This window comes from Aulonocara stuartgranti, assembly GCF_965226115.1.
Source record: "Aulonocara stuartgranti genome assembly, chromosome: 19".
Lineage (NCBI taxonomy): Eukaryota > Metazoa > Chordata > Actinopteri > Cichliformes > Cichlidae > Aulonocara > Aulonocara stuartgranti.
In genome coordinates this window covers 20,932,241-20,950,877 of record NC_138955.1, presented here as the reverse complement: position 1 = coordinate 20,950,877, position 18,637 = coordinate 20,932,241, and the positions used below count along the sequence as shown (strand labels likewise).

The following is an 18,637-nucleotide window of genomic DNA, read 5'->3' as shown; positions in this document are numbered from 1 at the left end:
GTGGGTGGGCTTCATCCGTGTTGTTGTTGATCGGGTGCCGATCACATGGTAGGATTTTGCGCATGCGCGAGCTGTTAATGGCTGATGGAGAGAAGATGCCCACTGCCTCCATCCCCGTGTAGCGCAGGAGAGCTCCAGCCCGCTCCCGTTTGGCGCGCATTGCGCAGACTGCCGTTTTTCTGCACAGCTGCAGGCCGCAGTCCGACACGAGAGGCCCGATGTCCGTGGCTAACGCTAAACACACGGTTCTGAATCCGGTAAGCGGATTATTATTATCATCATCTCAATCAGCCCTCTGATGGCTGCATGCTCTGCTGTCTGCACGCATGCAGTTTCTAGCGCTGTCCGCACATCTGTCTGTCTGACCACACTCGAATGAAGACACGAGGCTCTCTGAGGTTTCCATGTCCGCTCTGCAGGTGATCCCATACACTGGACCCATACCTGGTGGCCTGCACCCCGGGGAGATCATCATCGTCCAGGGCACCGTCCCCCCCGATGCTGACAGGTAAGATTCAAATCAAACAGCAGCAGTTTGTTCTGTTCATGCAGGAAAACTAACAAAGAAAAAATCTCCCCCTGCAAACATTTTCAGCTAAAAGAGAATGAAAGTTGACCCATGACGCTGTTTTCAGGTGTGTGTGATATTTACTGTATTACTGAACTCTTCCATACCTGCTTTGCTTGATTTAAAGTCCACAATAATCCTTCTGTATATTATTCTGGGACTAAGTGCAGCATCTCAGTCCATCCTGCCTGAAACAAGCCCCCTTTGTTCTGATTGGCTGCCCCTCACCTGTCAAGTTTGGTTTATGGATTTTGCTGCAGATTCAAAAACTTCATTTTGTGTTGATTTGTAAAATTATTTATACTTAATAGTTTCACAAGTTGTATAATCAAAGGATATTTAAAGTGCTTATTATAAACTGTGGCACCTTTCACAATCATATAGATTATATTATTGAACCATAATTATTGATCTTTGTATAACTTTAATGTTCTAGCTGCTGCTGATTGAGATGATTTTTATATTGCAGGGTAGCTTGTATCTGTGCAGGTGTGCTGTCACATGTTACCGATGCTGCTCTGTCACAGAGGGGAAATGCTCGAGAACCTGCTGACGTGAAATATTCAGTAATTCATATTTTGGTGAAAGCAGCAGCATTACATGTGAAGCAAATGAGTGAAGCTGAAAAGAGGAAGTGATGGTGAATAGTTTGTTTTTATTGAAATAGTGTTTCCACACACAGCGAGGCCTCCTGTGGTTTGTTGTTTCCAGATGTTACAGCTGTTTTATGTTCGCTGATAAAACGAAACTTAAATCTTTCTGCTGTGAGTTTGTAGCACAAACGTCTCTGACTGCAGGTGCTGTCCGTGGTTCTGATCAAAAGGTGAAACGATGTTGAGGTTACTGGTTATTGATATGTGATATTATTTTGGTGTGTACAGTGTGCGTGGGGGGTTGTGTGTCTGTTTAGGTACGATGTAGCAGCAAGGACCCAAAAACTCCGGAGCCTCTCACAGAGCTGTTCACTTCTCACTCATGCTGGAGACCCAATCTGCTCAGTTCTGTTTCTAGATTAGAGATCAGCAGGTTTGAAATCATCGTCTGCTGGCCAATCAGAAAAGTGCCGCTGTTCCTGGACCCTCACAGGGTCTGACGGTTTTTACCATCCAAAGTCTTTATGTCATGAGCATCAGTGAGAACTATAGAAACTTAATTCCTGATTTATTTACATTTCCTCTTTCCTTAAACAGCTCCGACACTGCAGCTCAATCAAATGTCTCACTCACATCTAAATGTTCCTTTAACCTCCTAGGACCTCCATCCACATATGTGGACATCACATTTTGGGTTATTTAGACCAAAATACTCAATTTTGCTCTACGAGGGCCTGATATCCACTTACGAGGACATTATGCTGCCACTGTTCTATCAGAATTTTAAATGAATATCCTCATATGTGGCTCTGATTTTTCTTAAAAACAAAAATAAGGTAAAAAAGAAAATCTGGTAATTCTTTGTTTTTACATTCATCGGGCCCCAATGAGCCCAAATATCAAAGAGAAATTAAAAATGCTGCTGTGGAAGAGTTCAGGTCTTAGGAGGTTAATGAAGATCCGTTCACTGCCAACTCTTTCCTTCCTGATTCAAATAAACTTTATGAACACAGACTGACTGAGCAAAGCTCTGGATGCTCACACACACTCAGTCTGTATTTAACTCGTCAGCTTTGTCTTCATCTGTACACTCAGCCACTTCACTGTCAGTAAACCTGATTGGTCAGATGCTGAAACCCCGCCTCCTGCTGGGTTTACTGGGATCGCTGAGAAGTTACCCTGGATGTGCTGATCTGTGCACATTCAATTCCAGTTGCAGAGAACAGGTCCAGGATCAGTTTGGCTGATATCAATGAGGTTGTTATTCTCTTCGGTGATCATGCATCGCTCCCAGCTCTGCTACAGTCAGACCACTCAAAGTCTCTCTCTCTTTTCTTTAAATCACATCTGAGAGCTCAGCTGTTCTGCCAACTGGGTTCAGAATAAAAGGATGGAGTTACATCCACGTGGAGTTTAAGTTAAACGTTGATGCACGACATGATTTAATGGGCAGTTAAACTTTGTGCAGGTTTCAGATCGACCTGTCGAGTGGCTGCAGCACCAAACCACGCTCTGACGTCGCCCTCCACTTCAGCCCTCGCTTCAAGGGCTCGCCCTGTGTGGTGTGCAACTCCCTGCTGCAGGAGAGCTGGGGCAGAGAGGAGACGCTCCACCAGCTGCCCTACAAGCGCGGCGCCCCCTTCGAGACGATCATCCTGGTGCATGAAGACGCCTTCAAGGTCTGTGAGCCCGAGCTGGTGGAGATGGTAGGCCTGCATGTGGAACCGAAAGATAACGCTCCTTGTTCACCTGCAGGTGGCGGTAAATGGAGCGCACCTGCTGGAATACAAGCACAGAATTCCTCTGAACAGGGTTGACACCTTCTCCATCTGTGGGAAAGTCAGGGTGAACGCTATCGGCTACATCCCAAACTCAGTGAGTACATGTCTTTCTCATATTTCAGGTTTTTTGCAGCTCGTGTCTAAATGTGTGTTTTCTCCCTCTCAGGCAATATTCTCAGAATCAGGGGACCTGGTGAGTTTTTACCTTTAAACTGCTAAAACTCGATCACATGTCCAAACTCTTATCAGACGTTTAGGTTTCACTGCTGTTTCAGAGCCTCCCTTACAAAGGCAGCATCCTCAAAGGCCTGAGCCCAGGACAGCACATCACAATCAAAGGGCAGGTCAGCATGTATCCTCACAGGTAAACATTCAGACACGTATATGAATCTGTGTGCGAGTTATCCAGGACCGCCCATCTCACAGTGATGCACGCTCATACGTTGCTCCAGTTTTACCGTGAACCTCCGGAACAGCCGGACGGAGAACATTGCTCTCCACCTGAACCCCCGCATGAAGTCCAGCGTGTTCATCAGGAACTCGTACCTGGGTGAGTCCTGGGGTCAGGAGGAGCGGGAGCTGCCCTTCTTTCCATTCTCCTCAGGAGAATACTTTGAGGTAAGGACCACCTGCAGCTTCTCAACGCTTTTAAAGGCCTTCTGCTTCTTCAGAGACTCTTTTTTTAAAATTTCTTCCTCAGATCCTTCTCCTCTGTCAGCCACATCGGTTCAAGCTGGCGGTGAACGGCTCGCACCTGTTCGAGTTCAGACACCGGGTGCAGGACCTGAGCAGCATCGACCAGCTGGAGATCATGGGAGACCTGGAGCTCACCGACGTCAAGCTGTGGTGACTCGCACGGAAACCGGCGTCACCGATGCTCCTGGGTTCTGGTTATCGTGCTAAATTAGCTTAGCCACAGCAACCTGGGCGTGGATGGTTCTAAGCTAGTCTGGCACGGAGGCCGTGGACGGGTCTTAAATGAACGGTTTCCAGCTGAGACTGGATGATGCATGACAGTAAGCCGTGCTGCTGCTGACTGTGGTGTCCCTGGACCGTTTCTTTTCTTGTCTCTAGTGCATCTCTGCTGTGATACAGCCTGTGTAACTAAACCCGGAAATAAATGTGAATGTTAAGAAGCTCTCGACACCTGGCTCTGCTTACGTGTTAATTATAAGACTGTCAGCAAAACAGTGAAATAAATACAAGGACTGCATTCTTCTGTACAGCTCACATAGAAAACAAAATCCAGGAAGTGCAGTTTTTACTGCATCATTGAAGTCACAGCTTTCATTTGCATTAGTTTTTAATCACTTTAAAATAATATTTGAAATACATGAAAATGTCCCACACACCTGACAGGCAGCACTCTGTGCAGCGCGAGATAATAAGATTTAAATAACTGACAGGTCCGTCAGAGGAGCGAGTCCTGCTCCAGTAATCTGAGGTTCCCTCTCGTCTCCTTTATAATCACCTGTGGTTAAAAATGTAACCCAGTCAGGCTGCATGTGTCACACATTATTTAATGACAAACGTGTTCCTGTTATCCTGCTGTTATCATTCAAACCTGAGGATGATCAGCAGCCTTCAGCGATTCTTCACCTCCTCAGATCCATCATCGGGAGCCTTTTTTTAATTTTATAGCCTCACATGTTCGCCGGCCTCCGTGGATTTGGACCCCCATAGCAAAGATTTAAAAGTGTGCTCTCCATAATTGTCTCGCCAGTAATAAAACACGTAAATAAAAACAAAATAAACCTGAATTTCATTCATAACAGAAAGGAAAACATCAAATGTAAAGCTCATTTTGAATTTGATGACAGCAAAACGTCAAAGAGAAAAAGGTTAAAAAGCAGCTGGAGGAACATTTTTCAGCAGCGCAGTCATGTGACTGGGTACTAAAAAAAAAAAAAAAATAAAATACACAGAACAGAGGTTCACAAAAAACAGTTTATAAAATGTTCCTGACACAAATGTGAAGATTTCAAACGTGTGCAGACTTTTAGAAACATGTTGCTGCCCTCAAAATCAAAATTAGCCAATGCGCTTCATCTTCTCAGTTTGAATATTTGAAATGTTTTTTTGTTTATGTTCTATTATGAATAAATTATGGGTTTAAGAAGAATATCCTTAAATCTTATTATTTACATTTTAATTCCTCCCAACTTTCAGGAATTGTGTTTGCAATTCTTTAACTTCCCAAACACAAACATGGTTTTACTGTAACCGCCCACAGAGGGGTCACAGACTGATGACAAGGCTCAGATATTTTTGTGGCTTTTGTTGGTCAAAAACTGAAATTCAGGGATCCTTAAATAATAATGTGATTTTTGTTCGTCTCAGCAGACCAACAGAGAACTGTGAGTCATCACGCCGTCTTTTAGCCTTTAAAGTCAGCCTACAGCTGGTGTGACATCACACTAATGTTAGTAAAGATGAGGCTGATATCCTTTCCTCTTGGTTTCATAAGAGTATGTAAATTTAAATCTTAGCTGCAGTGTTTCTGCTCGACCACAAGGGGGTGGAAGAGCATTAAAGTGGGAGTGTCAGTTTCTACCAAACCATCAGCGTCTTTGGCCACAGACTGACCCTCTGAGGTGTGGACCCACAGCTCTTCTGTTTCAGGCCTTTTCTGTGCGTCCAGCTAAGAGCTCAAAATCATCCATAAATGTTAAAACGTCAGCATCACATGACTGTCACACAAACGCCTTCGATAGAAACGCAGCCGAATGTGATAAAAAGATGGTTTTATTAATATCCACAGGAAATATAATCTGTAAGTTGTAATAACCATAGTACAATACAACAGTCTCTTTTACATAGAAAAGCCTGATGATATGCAACATGAAGACATCAACCATCGCACTGCTGACCATGTCCAAGAAAAGAAGGCAAGAAGACACCGTCCAATCAGCAACGGGCACACAGGAGAAGGTTTTAGAAAAGAAGTGAGTCAGAGCTGCGACGCTCAGCCTTCTCACCCAAACTTTTATTTTGGATTGAAGTGGAACAAAAACCTGAAACGTCTCCTGTGAAGTTTCCAAAGAGTTAACGGATTAAACTTCCCCGGAGTTTCAAACAAAAATAACAGGAAGGATCTTCCAGCTCCAGCTGCAACGTTTGGGAAGAAAAACGTCAGAAGACAAATCTGATTTAGGTCCACAGGTTCCAACAGCTGAGTTTAAACCACCACCTGTGAGCGTGGGTGGGGGTCAGCAGACTTCGGTGATCTCAGTGTTTTCATTGGGGGCGTCAGACGGAGCTGAGCTTCACCAGCCCTCTGACGGAGTCCTCGTGCAGCGAGTCCTGGCTGGCCGGGTCGTAGAAGCCGGCCTGCGTGGTGTGGCTGTGGCCCATGGGGCTGCCGCAGTGAAGCATGCCGGGCGGCGACGGCACTTCCTCTGGCGTAAGGAAGTGGTGCTGGAACAACGACTCCTGCAGGGGGTTGCTGTGGTTGTGTGTGAGGGTGTGTCCATGGACCGGCAGCTTGTCGGCGGCCTCGTGGCAGCTTAAGCTGGAGGTGGAGGTTGGAGGGGTGGGCTGGCCGAGGGGCAGTGAGGTGCAGGGCCCCGTCAGGGCGAGGGAGGCGCGGCCAGGTAGCGTCCCTCCGTTTTCGGGGGATGTGGTTAGGATGACAGGCTCGCTGCTCTGGTGCTGGAGTAGCGGGGTGGCGGCGGCCTGCAAAACGAATTTGGTGCTCTGAATGCACTGGTCTTGGTCACACTGAGAGAAAGCGCCAACGAGGAGAAGGGAGGAGGGAGGGGGTGTGCGGGTCAAAGCAACAGACATTGGGGGGGAGAGATGGCAGTGACGCAGAATTTGAAAATTGCAAAGAAGAAAACACAAACGAAAGGAAGGCGTGAAGACGACAAAGGAGGGAAGGGAGAGAAAGAAAGAGAAGGTGTTAGTGTCCCGTTAGGTTGCAGAGCCACAGCCGCTCAGCTCAATACACAGAGCTGCTATTAAGTCCCTGCTTCATGGCCTATTGATCGCCTCGCTGTGGATGTGTCAATAACGAGCGGTAACTGGGTTAGGACGCCGAGTCGGCGATAACACACATCAGCCACAGAGAGGTTAGCTTTAACCCTGTTAGCCGTTTGTCACCACAAAGTCATCAATATTACAGAGCAGCTGCAGATGAAAAGCCCACAGGGTGTGAGAGGTACCAGAAATTAAAAGCATAATCATCAGGAAGAGCCCCGTGACGCAGCCTCCCGCCCCACACCACCCCAAAGCCTCACGGGGAGGAAATGGGAAGCACAGAGGTTCGTCCTCCACATCTCACCTTTCTGCCTCAATCTCACTGACCTGAAAAGAGCAGATTACAGACATGATGTAAACACAGGCCGAGCGACCTTTGACAGCAGAACAGATGTGCTTTTAAGTGTTATCAGTCCTCCATGTATCGACTTATGGAAGCTAGGCTCAGGTTGTTGCACTGCAACGACAGGAAACACGCTCACCTCCACGTTAGCGCCAGGCTACGTCATCGGTGTTTGATGGAAAATAGAGTGCTGTCAGGCTTTGTGAACACCGACTGACTCATTAGCAGCAAGGCAGAAACAATACCTAGACGGGCTGCTGACCACAGGCCGTGTTGGGCTTTCACATTCCTGTAATCCCAACATTCAGCCCACATTTACTCTGGTTTTGCCTCAGTAGAAGGATACTATGACAGGAAGACAGTCATTTCTCTGTTCCTGAGACGTCGTCAGGAGACGCACTGCTAGGTAAACAGTTTTTGTGTCAGCTCTCGCAGCGTGCTGTACAAAGCTGATTCTACTTGTGTTTCATATTTAAACAAATCTGAAGAGGACTGGAGAGATTAGAGTGACGCGTGTTATTCCCGACAACATTAACGGATAATAAGTCACACAGTGGTCTGGGACATTCGAACATCTGACCCGAGCGCTTTAAAGTCCGGAGATGCTTTGTGAGATCTCCCCTCCTTAAAGTGGGAACTGATGTGAGCCTCTCAGGGAGGCCTGTGATGACTGCAGTCAGTCTCTCTCCTTTTACTGAGTCAAATCCAGAAAGCAGGGTTTGTTCATCAAAGTGCAATGACATCGTTTCACACGCAGTTACCGTGGCAACAGCTTAAAAAGTCTCCGTCGATTTAAAGCTGCATCACAAAGAAACAAACGCGCCTTTGCCAACACGGAGCTAAAAATGCCCGGCTTAACGTGGGACACACACCAACAACTGTTTGCTTTTAATCAAAAATCTGATTTAAATACTCGTTCACACACACACACACACACACACACACACACACACAGGTCCCAGACCTGGACAGCTACACGTTAAGCACTGACGGCGTCCAGGCAAACAGCCAGGACGACTGCGGCTGCTCATCATGACCGCTACAGGAGACAGATGGTGGTTATTTGTGGACGTGCTAACATTGGGGAATGTTCCCGTGGCTTTCAGCCCAACGGTCCATTCAAGAGATCATGACTGATGACGTCAGCGTTTAACATCTCGGTGAGAATAACCAGGACGAGGTCGAGCCTCTGTGCCAACAAGGACACGGCAGAGGGAAAGGTGTTCAGTAGCTGTGTGCGAGGAGGTAAACTGGACGCCACGAGTGTGTCGGGACTCAGCCTGACACTGCACAAAAACCTGTTCACGGCCTGCGGCGTGATTTCGATTCTCATCTTTTCATGAGCCTGCTGCAGTGACAGATGACAACCCCTGGCAAGAGTCAGCGAATCAACACATTTGGATGATGTTCATTCAGCCTCAAACACATTCAACACTTTTCTTTTTTTGGGCAGTAGAAGAAAAATAATGTTGGAATCACTTTGCGGTTTTCATTTCTATCTGCACAAACCTGAATATGAAAGAAGTCTGCAGAGCCAAAATAATGTTTCTTTGTTCCCTGATGATGTAATGTTTCATATCAAGGGCCAGATTTACTCAGCGGGTCGGTTAGGTGTGGTTAGTTTGGGTGACATACAGAAGTTAGTTTTCTAAACACAGATGATCTTCATGTCAATATCAAGCACAAAAAATAAGACGTGCTTTTTTTTTGCACCTGCTGGTGCAATTTGCAGTAAACTGCATCTCAAACTTTGTAACTGTTTAAACACTTGATTTAAATATTTTCTTCTCTATATTTTGTGCAAAGGAAACTCCAAAGACCGCGTCCCTGCCTCCTGTGGAATCTTGGCTCTGTGTTTGTCCTCAATACTGACAGTATTTTGTGTTAGTTTGTGCACAAAGCGTTGGCTAATCTGTAACATAACATAAACAGGTGACAAGGCATGAGCTTATAAGCACATAATGTGCAACAATTAAACTGTAATCAATCAGCTGTTTTAGTTTTTTTTTTTATCATATTTAGATTCAGCACAACAAAATCCATTTGAATAAAGGAAATCATCATTTTTCCTTCACTTAATTTGGAATAAATAGCATTATTCAAAATAATCTGACAGCCAGAATGTTCAGGTGTATTTAATAAAAACAACTGCAAAGTGAAAAAGTTGAACAAGCATCCTCCAAATGTGCCGATTCCAGGAGTTTCCGTAAGATTTCAGAGTGAGCGTCTTATGAGCAGCTGACCAGAAATCAGAGACTCCAGGCCACCACATCAACATAACCCCCACCTGCCGACCTGATTTAAAGAAACACGACGTGGTTCGTGCAGACTCTGAGAACTCGCCTGCTGTAATCTAGAGCAGCTTCATCCATCTCAATCTAGCGATGAGAGACACTAACTGGATTTACTTTCCCAGACCAGAAAAAAACCAAGCTGTGTGTGATTCAGCGGCGTCCAGCCTCCGTGCCTGGGCCCAGCTATCCGGGCCAGCGCGGGATGCCTCTACATTCTTAAATCTGAGATCATCATTAGAGAGTCGACCGTCGGCATCGTTCACGGCAGCCGCACGAGGGCAGGACAACCTGATCCACGCCAGGAAACCAGATTTGTTCTACACGTGTGCGAAAACAGACGTACTTCCTGTCAATGCTAAAATTACAAAAATAATTAACTCATAATTTTTTTTTTTTTTCATGCAAGAGTCGGATTAAAACTATTAAAACTGTTTCTACCTGACAGCTGTAACTTTATATTACTGAAGCACGTCTCCCCTCTCCGAGTCAGTTTATTAGGACGTTTCAGATTTTACAAATAAAGCAACATTTGATCTTCGTTGGTCTAATTCTCCAGCCATACACACTGATAAAATAATCTATGCTAGACCTCTACAATAATAATAATAATAATTATTATAATTATAAACTTCACAATTTGTGTACATGGATCAAAAAGTTCACTTGAAAAGGAGAATTTAGTTTGTTTAATTAGTTCCATATATGAGAAGTAAGAAAAAGTAATTAATTTTTTATTTATAACAATAATAAATATTCTATTTCATAACCAGTGAAATCAAAGTTAAAATTGTATGTAATGCTTAAACAAGCCATTTCACCTTACAGCAGTCAGTGTGTAAATGCTAAGGGCTTTTACTGTGAAAGGAAGGAACAGGAAGAGGCCTTTTCACACGTGCAGAACAAATCAGGTGCAGATTTCAACACTCACTGCAACTTTATATAAACTCTAACGTTAGGAAGCAGCTTGAGGATAAAATGAACCTGAAGGCAGACTCTTTAAAGTATTTTAGCTCATAGTTGCTGAAATCCTGCGTGCTTTATTATCCTGCTCTTTGCACAGGGTGGCTCTTATTGTGAAGCAGTTACAGGTATACACGTCTAAACAACATGACAAAAAACATGAATTTCGTGGTTTAGTTTATTTGGTTATCGTTTCACCATGAAAAGAGATGAAACACTGTTCTGTGCCATTTCTGACAAAGTGATGCATAAAGCTGCATTTGGAGGGGAGAGGGAGGTGGGAGGGGGGTGGTGGCGGCGTCGGTCAACAGTCTTACCGTGTGGCTCTGCTGAGACTGGGTGGAGCCATATATAGTGATACCATTGGTTGGTGGTGCCAACTGTGGCACGTCTGCCTCGACGAAGCCGCGTCTGTCGATGAGACTAATGGGAGAAAAGCCGAGAACATCGTTACCGTCAGCAAACATTACACAGCAAAGGTCACTCAGCAGCACAATAACACAACACACAGCTCCGACAGGCCCGTCCTGCTTTAACCAGAAAGGAAAAGGTCGAGTTGATCTCGCTGTGGGTCAGCAGACGACCAAAGAAAGAAACGGAATGAAACAAATGAACAAAAGAACTTTGTCGCTCTAACAGAGAGACTTTTATTAAACTCTGACCCTGTGGTTTTACTGTTGACAATAAAAGCAAAGATAACTACTGTGTGCGGTGTGAACTATTTTCTGATACCACTGCTGCAGGTCAGGAAATACCAGCTTCTAAAATGATTTAAATACAGTCTCAGATGCACAACACATGACCCGTTCCAGCATGTCATCATTTAACAAACGGCCCTGTGAAAAACTGAGCCCGCCCCATGATTCAGTAGCTTGTGGCGACACCTTTGGCTGCAGTAATTTACAGTAATGATTTTCTGTGACAGTGTTGTCCTCTTTCTTTGCAGCGTTGCTCTCAGTCAGTTGTGCAGACATCTCTCTGAAGGTGCCACTACAGCATTCAGTCAGGGTTGAGGTTGGACTTTCACTGGACCGTTGCTGCCGTGTGTGGGATCACTGTCCTGTTGATGACCTCGTGCCGATACCCTGTGGCTCTGGGCACATTGCCCTCTGACACCCTACTGACAATCGGTCATGCTCGGATGCTTCAGATCAACAAACCACCAAAACTTCTGCTTTTATCAAAGTGCTCACACTGCTGGCTGTTACTTACAGAAGGGATGGTTTTAGTTTTTGTTAAATAATTACTGAGACCGTACTATGTCACCTGAGGTTGTATTTACCTCATTTTAAGAGCAGCTAATCTTATTATGTCCTGATATGCAGCACCTTGGAAGTGAATGAGGGCGTACTTTCTGTTAAGTGTGACTATACAGTCGCTCATCTGTGGAGTGAACCATCATTTCCAACCCAAGGTTAATGCTGCACAGCTCTGCTGGTTAGAGAAGAACCTGCTGAACTTTGCACAGTGATGCCTCCGTGTGATGATAGGGGCTGTTTATCAGCCAAACACAGGCCGATCGGACACAGCTGAGGCATCAAGCTCGATAAGAATTTAACACAAAGTGCTGACGGTGAGCTCCAGCAGGACTGAGCTGGAATGAAGCAGAAACCTGCAGTTTGATGCATTTGAAAGTCTGAGTGGAGAATCTGTGCAGGGAGTAAAACACAAAAGGCTTTTGTCTCTGTGGGTCTGAGCTCGCTCAGTCCAAGAGGCAGGTGAGGCCAGCTGTGCGACACCTGTGGCGCGCCACACACACACACACACACACACACACACACACACACACACACACACACACACACACACACACACACACACGGCAGCCACCTGTGAGCCGAGGACTCACATAAGAACAATGCCGGGGGGCAACGTGCAGTCGCACAGACACGAGCTGACAGCTGCTGTGTTTTTGTTCAATCACATGGGCAGAAAAGTATAAAAATCTAATCAATGTGGGAAACTTTGATCTCGGATTTGGTTCAAATAGGCCTGAAATGCTTTGCAGTATCTTTGCTATGTTTAGAGAAAAGGCTGCAGGCAGGCTCATTTCACAGCAGCTCCTCACATCAAACACTTCTGAGTAACAGTTTTATTTTTGCCTCTGGAGAAAATGGGAAACTACGATGACACCGAGATGGCTTTTTCCCCCCAGAGCAGGGAACGATGGGCTCTTTGTCCTCATCTGACCATCGAGGAACGAGGAATGCGTACATCGCCTCACAGAAACACAAACACCCACACCCAGCCTACCTCGGTGGCAGGGGTCCACACAGCGCTGCGCAGCAGTTGGTGAATATGTTTCCATAGCTGTAGGGGTTATAGTTGTCCTTCCCTCTTTTAGATGACCATGAACCTTTTATCTGCAGAGATGCAAAGCTTCAGTGAGACAGATAAATATCCAAAGTGTCATCGATAAACAGACGCTGCTGTTTGTGTCTAGTCTGGAGCTCAAGCGGGCCGTGCGCACTTCTGTCCCGTGACCTTGAAAATTATCATCGCCATTCTCGAATCAGCTGAGCTCACCAGCGAAGCTCGAGCACCACTCACTCACAGTCTGAGGTGAAAAGGAGTTACAGCTGTGAGTCCATGCTTCTGTGCAGCTAATGAACACACACCATACAGATGAGCAAATAATCAGAAACTCCATTAAAAACGCTTCTTTTAAAAGGATTAAAATGCACACATCAGCGTGTTTGTAGTTCCCAGATTTTCAGGCTAGCAAGGAACCAACGTCACTGAGAACTTTAAAGAATGAATATTTAAAAGTATTTGCCTGTCATATGTAATCAGTCCACAACCACTAGATAAACATAAGACTAGAAAAATAAAGATAAAAAACACAGTGCCGAGGTCCATAAGGGAAGGTAAGGGAAAAAGGGAGGGTAAAAAGCGGCGAGACGGACGGCAAGCCAAGTGCACCGGCGCCATCTTTCAGATTAAAACCTGAAAATAATTGAAACAGTAAAAAATAACAACTACATGTGATGAGCTGGAATTTTAGAAGCTAATTTTGAATTGTATGCTGGGAATATGCTTCTGAAAAAAGTTGGGACGCGGACGTGTTTATGTTGTTTTTTTGCAGAATGTGAAATAAGCCACACCCACACTTCAGCATTAATGAGGCCATTACACGTTTGATTCAAGCTGCACCAACGCACACTCACGGTGTCGGCTCCTGAACTGTTCGCTCTCCTCTTTCCCAAATGGTCCAATTTTGTTACCCATAAATATTTGGTCCAGAGGTCAGTGTACTCAGTGACCCGATGGCTCAGGGCCAGCTACTGGCCTTATGTTACTTGTGAAGCAAACCGGCTTAAACAACTCATCAATATTTTTGATCATTTCTATCAGAATTTAAAATTGAAGAAACCGTTTCAGGAAAATGAAATAAAGAAACGTTGCTTAGTGTTGAGGAAACTGCAGGAAGGCACCGCGTGTGCTGCAGGATGTGAGAACGAGCGTTTCCCCTCACATTTGTGACAACAAATAGAAAAGTGTTCTCTGTGAATAACAACTTTTCAAAGACTTGGCTTCTGTTTCTCCACAGTGAAAAGGCGATCACATGTGTACTTTAACATGGAGACGGAGCCTCTGTTACCATCCTGGGCTAAAATTCAAAGCAGCTGCTCAGTCAGCTTCAACATGAAGAAAAAGTCTTTCACGCATAAATTAAAATCAAGCCTAACCCTGCGAGCCCTCCGCTAAATCTACTTAAAATCTTTCGATTGAAATGATTTGGCAGATGTAGAATATGACGATGAATAAAGACGCTGTGTTGTTGTACTATTACAAAAATGGGCTCGTTTTCTTCTCTCGGGCCAGTAAAGCTCTGATCCGCTGCCTCGGGCTTCCTGTGGGGAGCCCCTCCCCCACTGAGTCTAATCACGTTAATATTAAAACTAACGAGCAGTTCGACGCTGCAGCAGGTGTGACGCTTTAGTATCACACAACTTTTCTCGTGTCGTGTGCCCGCTACTTTCCAGTTGCTGGCACCGAATTGAAAATGAGTGAATGAACCAATAAAAAGATCAAATGGTTTTAGTGCCGTTTCAATTTAAAATAACATTTTATGGCGTTCCTGCCCTTTAAATGGAGTCTGTTAGCACACGACACGTGAACATTCTGCCTCGTTTCTGCAGCGTGTGGTGTAATGCACTTTGTGTCCATACTCACGTCTTCATTGGTGGTCTGGTTGGAGCTGATCAGGTAGGTATGGAAGCCTGAGAGGCCCACGATGGACCACACAGAGAAGAAACACACCACCACTTCCAGCACAGTGACACAAAGAAGTCAAGGAATAACTCTGCTGTGGTGTTCATGCAGTGACAGATGATAATATGAAAGCTCATACAACCCACGGAGCCAGCCCGAACACCGAGGTGCTGCCGTAGCAGCGAGCACACTGACCCACAGCCTGAGGGCCGCCCTCCTCTCGCCAGTACTTCCCAGTTACCAGTTCGTTTGGCTCGTACTGCTCATTTTCTCTACTCCACATACACGCACTGTTCGAGATGAATCCTCTACACAAACAAACACCGCTGACTCTTAATGTGCACTACCTCCAAGGATGACACATACAAATACCCAGACACCATAACTAAGTGCCTGAAGGGCTGCTGGAAAATGCTCAGTAGGTTAGCATCATACTGCATCCTCTCAGAAACTTTACATAATGCCCTCACGCTTTTCTTCTCTCTCCTCCAATCTCTTCCTCCTCAGCAAGGACAAAACATGTCATCATTCTTCGAGCACAAAGGCCTGCTGCGATAGTATCGACTGCAATTCAGCTTTATTAAAGCCCTGTAGGACAGCAGACTTTATCAGCGTGGCTTGGCACATTTCTCTGCCTCAGAAAGTTATCGCACTCAGGCACAGAGAGAAGGGCAGCGAGAGAGCGGCGGTGTGGCAGCCCGTGCTCTGAACCGGATTTGTGTTGTACACCGAGCACTGGGATCATTTAGAGCCGCTCTTCATTTCTACCTCTGAACGGGCTTATCAGTCCTGACCTCGCACGACCCCACGCCGTATTTAAGTGAGAGAAGACATCAAAATGTTTAAAGCAGAAGAAAATGCATTAAAGGGCTGCCAAAATAGTCACGAGCTGCTTCATGATTAAAAGCGAATAAAAGCGAGGCTCTGCTGCCTCCACCTAACCTTCTGCAGTAGAGGCCACATTAACTCCAAATCATCATGTGAACAGTTCACAGCTAAAAGGCTGCGATGAACCTCTTTGCTCAACTTTATCTGACTTACAACAGTCCAGACGTGGCTACAATAAACACAATAATTGTAACAACACCCACACACACCGTCTGAGTCACATGACACAGCTGAAGAGCGACGCAGAGACGAGTCAGAGCCATAAAAATTTCGCTGTCCTGCGTGCCGCGTAAGCCCCGCAGTACAAGACTAATCACATGCATGTAAGTCATGCAAGAGACACAGCTGGAGAAAATAGCAGAGCGATGGAAGGCATGCAGATAAATCTGACCTATGGAATAATCTGCATGTGTAACATCAGAGTAATCATTGGGAATATAAATGTTTGTGAGAACGCTGGCCGAAATTCAGGTTTATACAGAGCCAGTTCACCACAGCGTTCACCTCAAGGAATTTTATATAGAACAGATCCAACAACCAGAGCAGCGCTCGGCATCCTGGGAAGTCCCAGAGCAACCTGAGCCTCAGAAAGACAACCAACGGAGTCACCTGATCCATAAGCTTTAAAACAGAGTTTGAATCTTAAAAGTAGAGATAGTGTCTGCTTCCTGAATCCAAACTGGAAGCTGGGTCCACAGAAGAGGGGCCTGAAAACTGAAGGCTCTGCCTCCCATTCTACTTTTAAATACTCTAGGAACAACAAGTAGGCCTGCAGAGCGAGAGCAACACGCTCTGTTAGGATAACAGCTACGAGTTACTGAGGTCCTAAAGATATGACGGGGCCTGATTATTCAACTAAATTCAGCCAATGCAGAGAAGCTAATTTGGGATAAATATGATGTCTCATGTTCTCTAGTCCCAGTTAGTGTTTAAGATCACATGAAGGTTTTTCTAGTCTGATGATGAATTACAATAACCCCCACGACAATAATCAGCAGTTCTCCAGCATCACTCAGGCAGATGTTGCCATTTTTAACAACGCTGATGAGATGAAGGACAGCAACGATACATGTGTGATTAACGTGACTGCTTAAAGAAATATCCAGGTTTAAGTCGACACCGACGTGGAACAGTGAAAGGATATCTGGCAGGACTGTTTTTGAGCGCGCTGAGGAAGCCGTTTTGATGAGAGCCTGTGAAAGGGAAAAACAGTTTCTGTTAGAGCAGCACGCAGCTCGTGTTTGCTGTTTGCAGAATGTGGGACTTGTATGAGATACTGAGCACTACGCCATTACCTGTTGCAAACACTGTCCTGAGTAAAGGTTAAGAGTTGACAAGAAGAACTGAGCTCAGCCGAGTGTGCCGCTTTAATTGGCTTTCCAATTTAGCTTCCAAGTGTGTAGAGAAGCGGCACAGAGCCAGATGAAGGAGCTGGCCCCCAATAAGTGGTTATAGGGAGCATCTCTACCTACTGTGTTCTTCATTCATTCAGACTTACAAAGTGGATTAAAGGTTACAATCAGTATCTATGAAGGACTGCAGCCACCTGTATACCCACTCTGAGCCAGGAACATTTTTAATCATCCCTACAAGCTAATCCTGACCCACGCTGCTGTTCCCAGCACTCGCAGTCATGTATCCATGGCTTCAGAGGACATTAGTCCAAACTTCGTCTAACTGTAACTCAACCTTAAGCTAACTGCATGTAGCCTTTTAAATAAAAGGGAGATTGCACGTTAACATGAGCACGTAGGTCCATCTTGTAAATTTGCTGCAGTCCCTGAAGGCTGGTGAGGTCAGAATCATACGAATACCACAAAGACACGATCACTAAACCACAGATGATCTGTAGAAACAGTGACTTACAGGATGCTGTTTCACATTAAGACAGATTTAATTTTCCTCTATTGTTTGACAGTCTGGGAGAAAGATGTCAGAGATATGTCGTCAGCTGTGTGGGTTCAGTATTTTTCTCAAATCTATTTTACAGTCCTGTCTGGTAGATGTGGGCATGTTGTGATTCGCTTTAACAAACTCATCTAGAGCAGGTGGATGCCACGATATGAAAACTCAAACACAACTATTCTCCCAAATTAAGAAACACATGCAGATATAATTTTACACTGATATGAATCTGTTGCTTACAGATTCAGTCTGTTGATTGTAATGTTGTCCAAACTGGTGAGACACAATGTTGATGTGCAACTTTTTAGGCCTTGCTAGTTACAATGTTACTAATGTCTAAAATTTGCTCAACAAAATTTGACACAACTTTTCTAACTTGTGTTTTAAAAGTAGGGCTGCCACAAACGATTATTTTGACAGTTGACCAGTCACCGATTATTTTTGCGATTAGTCGACTAATCAGATCATCATCCATTGGACGTAAAACGAACAGCTTATTGCACCAGCAGCATCTGCTCTTATATAACTATCATTAGCTTACAGCTTTAAGTGTTTAAGGTATGTGCTAACTAAAAATAAAGACAAGATGGTAGTTTATTAAACTTTAATGAAATTTGCAGATTGTTTCGGTGAAGTTTAATAAACTCCTTGCTATCTAAAATATAACAGGACACCTATATTCTCCAGCATCTCACACTTCTGATAATCAGCTGTTTATTCAGCTGTGTAAAAACTATAACTTTAATCTCAGCCAAACAGATTTACTCAGGAACAAATAAAATACTGAAAAAAAAGCCAAACAATAACATTTTTAAGTTATCTAAATGACTTGTATATCATGTTTAACCTGAGTAGCGAAAGACAGCGGTGGGTTTGAAAACGATTTGCCAGGAGTCCGGTGTTCTCACGGGCTCTAGTGAGCCTTGACCCCAGCTAGCTATCGAGCTAGTGGGTAACAGACGTCTCCGAAAACGTCGGAGCGCTTTTGAAAATATGTGGTGTCTTGATAACCTGAGCAGATATTTGAGGTTTACACAGTTACATTCTCACCTGAAAATATGTTAAACGTTTATTTTGTGACCCAGAAAGAGTAATATTAAAACTAACTAGCT

General features: G+C 44.8%; 2 protein-coding genes across 7 annotated transcripts in view; one reads left to right on the top strand and one right to left on the bottom strand.

The window, feature by feature from the left end:
- On the top strand, window positions 1-4,086 carry lgals8b (galectin 8b). Of its 2 annotated transcripts, XM_082516811.1 has the most exons (8): window positions 4-257; window positions 420-508; window positions 2,630-2,840; window positions 2,917-3,036; window positions 3,109-3,135; window positions 3,218-3,306; window positions 3,395-3,560; window positions 3,643-4,086. In XM_082516811.1, exons 1-8 carry the CDS (start codon window positions 219-221, stop codon window positions 3,790-3,792), a joined length of 891 nt encoding a protein of 296 aa, XP_082372937.1. In that variant the 5' UTR covers window positions 4-218; the 3' UTR covers window positions 3,793-4,086. The 2 variants fall into 2 exon arrangements, with proteins under 2 accessions (XP_082372936.1, XP_082372937.1); XM_082516810.1 differs by having other exon boundaries at window positions 1-257; window positions 2,917-3,135.
- Window positions 4,087-5,669: 1,583 nt separating this feature from the next.
- The window catches only part of LOC309695848 (palmitoyltransferase ZDHHC14-like), a 57,871-nt gene continuing 44,903 nt past the window's right edge, over window positions 5,670-18,637 (bottom strand). For 4 of the 5 annotated variants that reach the window (XM_082516794.1, XM_082516796.1, XM_082516797.1 and 1 more), the window contains exons 6-10: window positions 16,765-16,813; window positions 14,694-14,796; window positions 12,771-12,880; window positions 10,835-10,940; window positions 5,670-6,662 (exon numbers count right to left, since the gene is read on the bottom strand). In XM_082516794.1, the coding sequence (XP_082372920.1) occupies window positions 6,192-6,662; window positions 10,835-10,940; window positions 12,771-12,880; window positions 14,694-14,796; window positions 16,765-16,813 (839 nt within the window). In that variant the 3' untranslated portion in view covers window positions 5,670-6,191. The remainder of the gene's footprint in view (window positions 6,663-10,834; window positions 10,941-12,770; window positions 12,881-14,693; window positions 14,797-16,764; window positions 16,814-18,637) is intronic. The other variant, XM_082516795.1, reaches the window with a different exon arrangement.

Bases quoted from the DNA above. Each gene is read 5' to 3' on its own strand.
- lgals8b (XM_082516810.1), top strand. From the start codon at position 219: ATGTCCGTGGCTAACGCTAAACACACGGTTCTGAATCCG. The intron at 258-419 runs GTAAGCGGATTA...TCCGCTCTGCAG, and splicing joins AACACACGGTTCTGAATCCG to GTGATCCCATACACTGGACC. The intron at 2,841-2,916 runs GTCTGTGAGCCC...GTTCACCTGCAG, and splicing joins TGCATGAAGACGCCTTCAAG to GTGGCGGTAAATGGAGCGCA.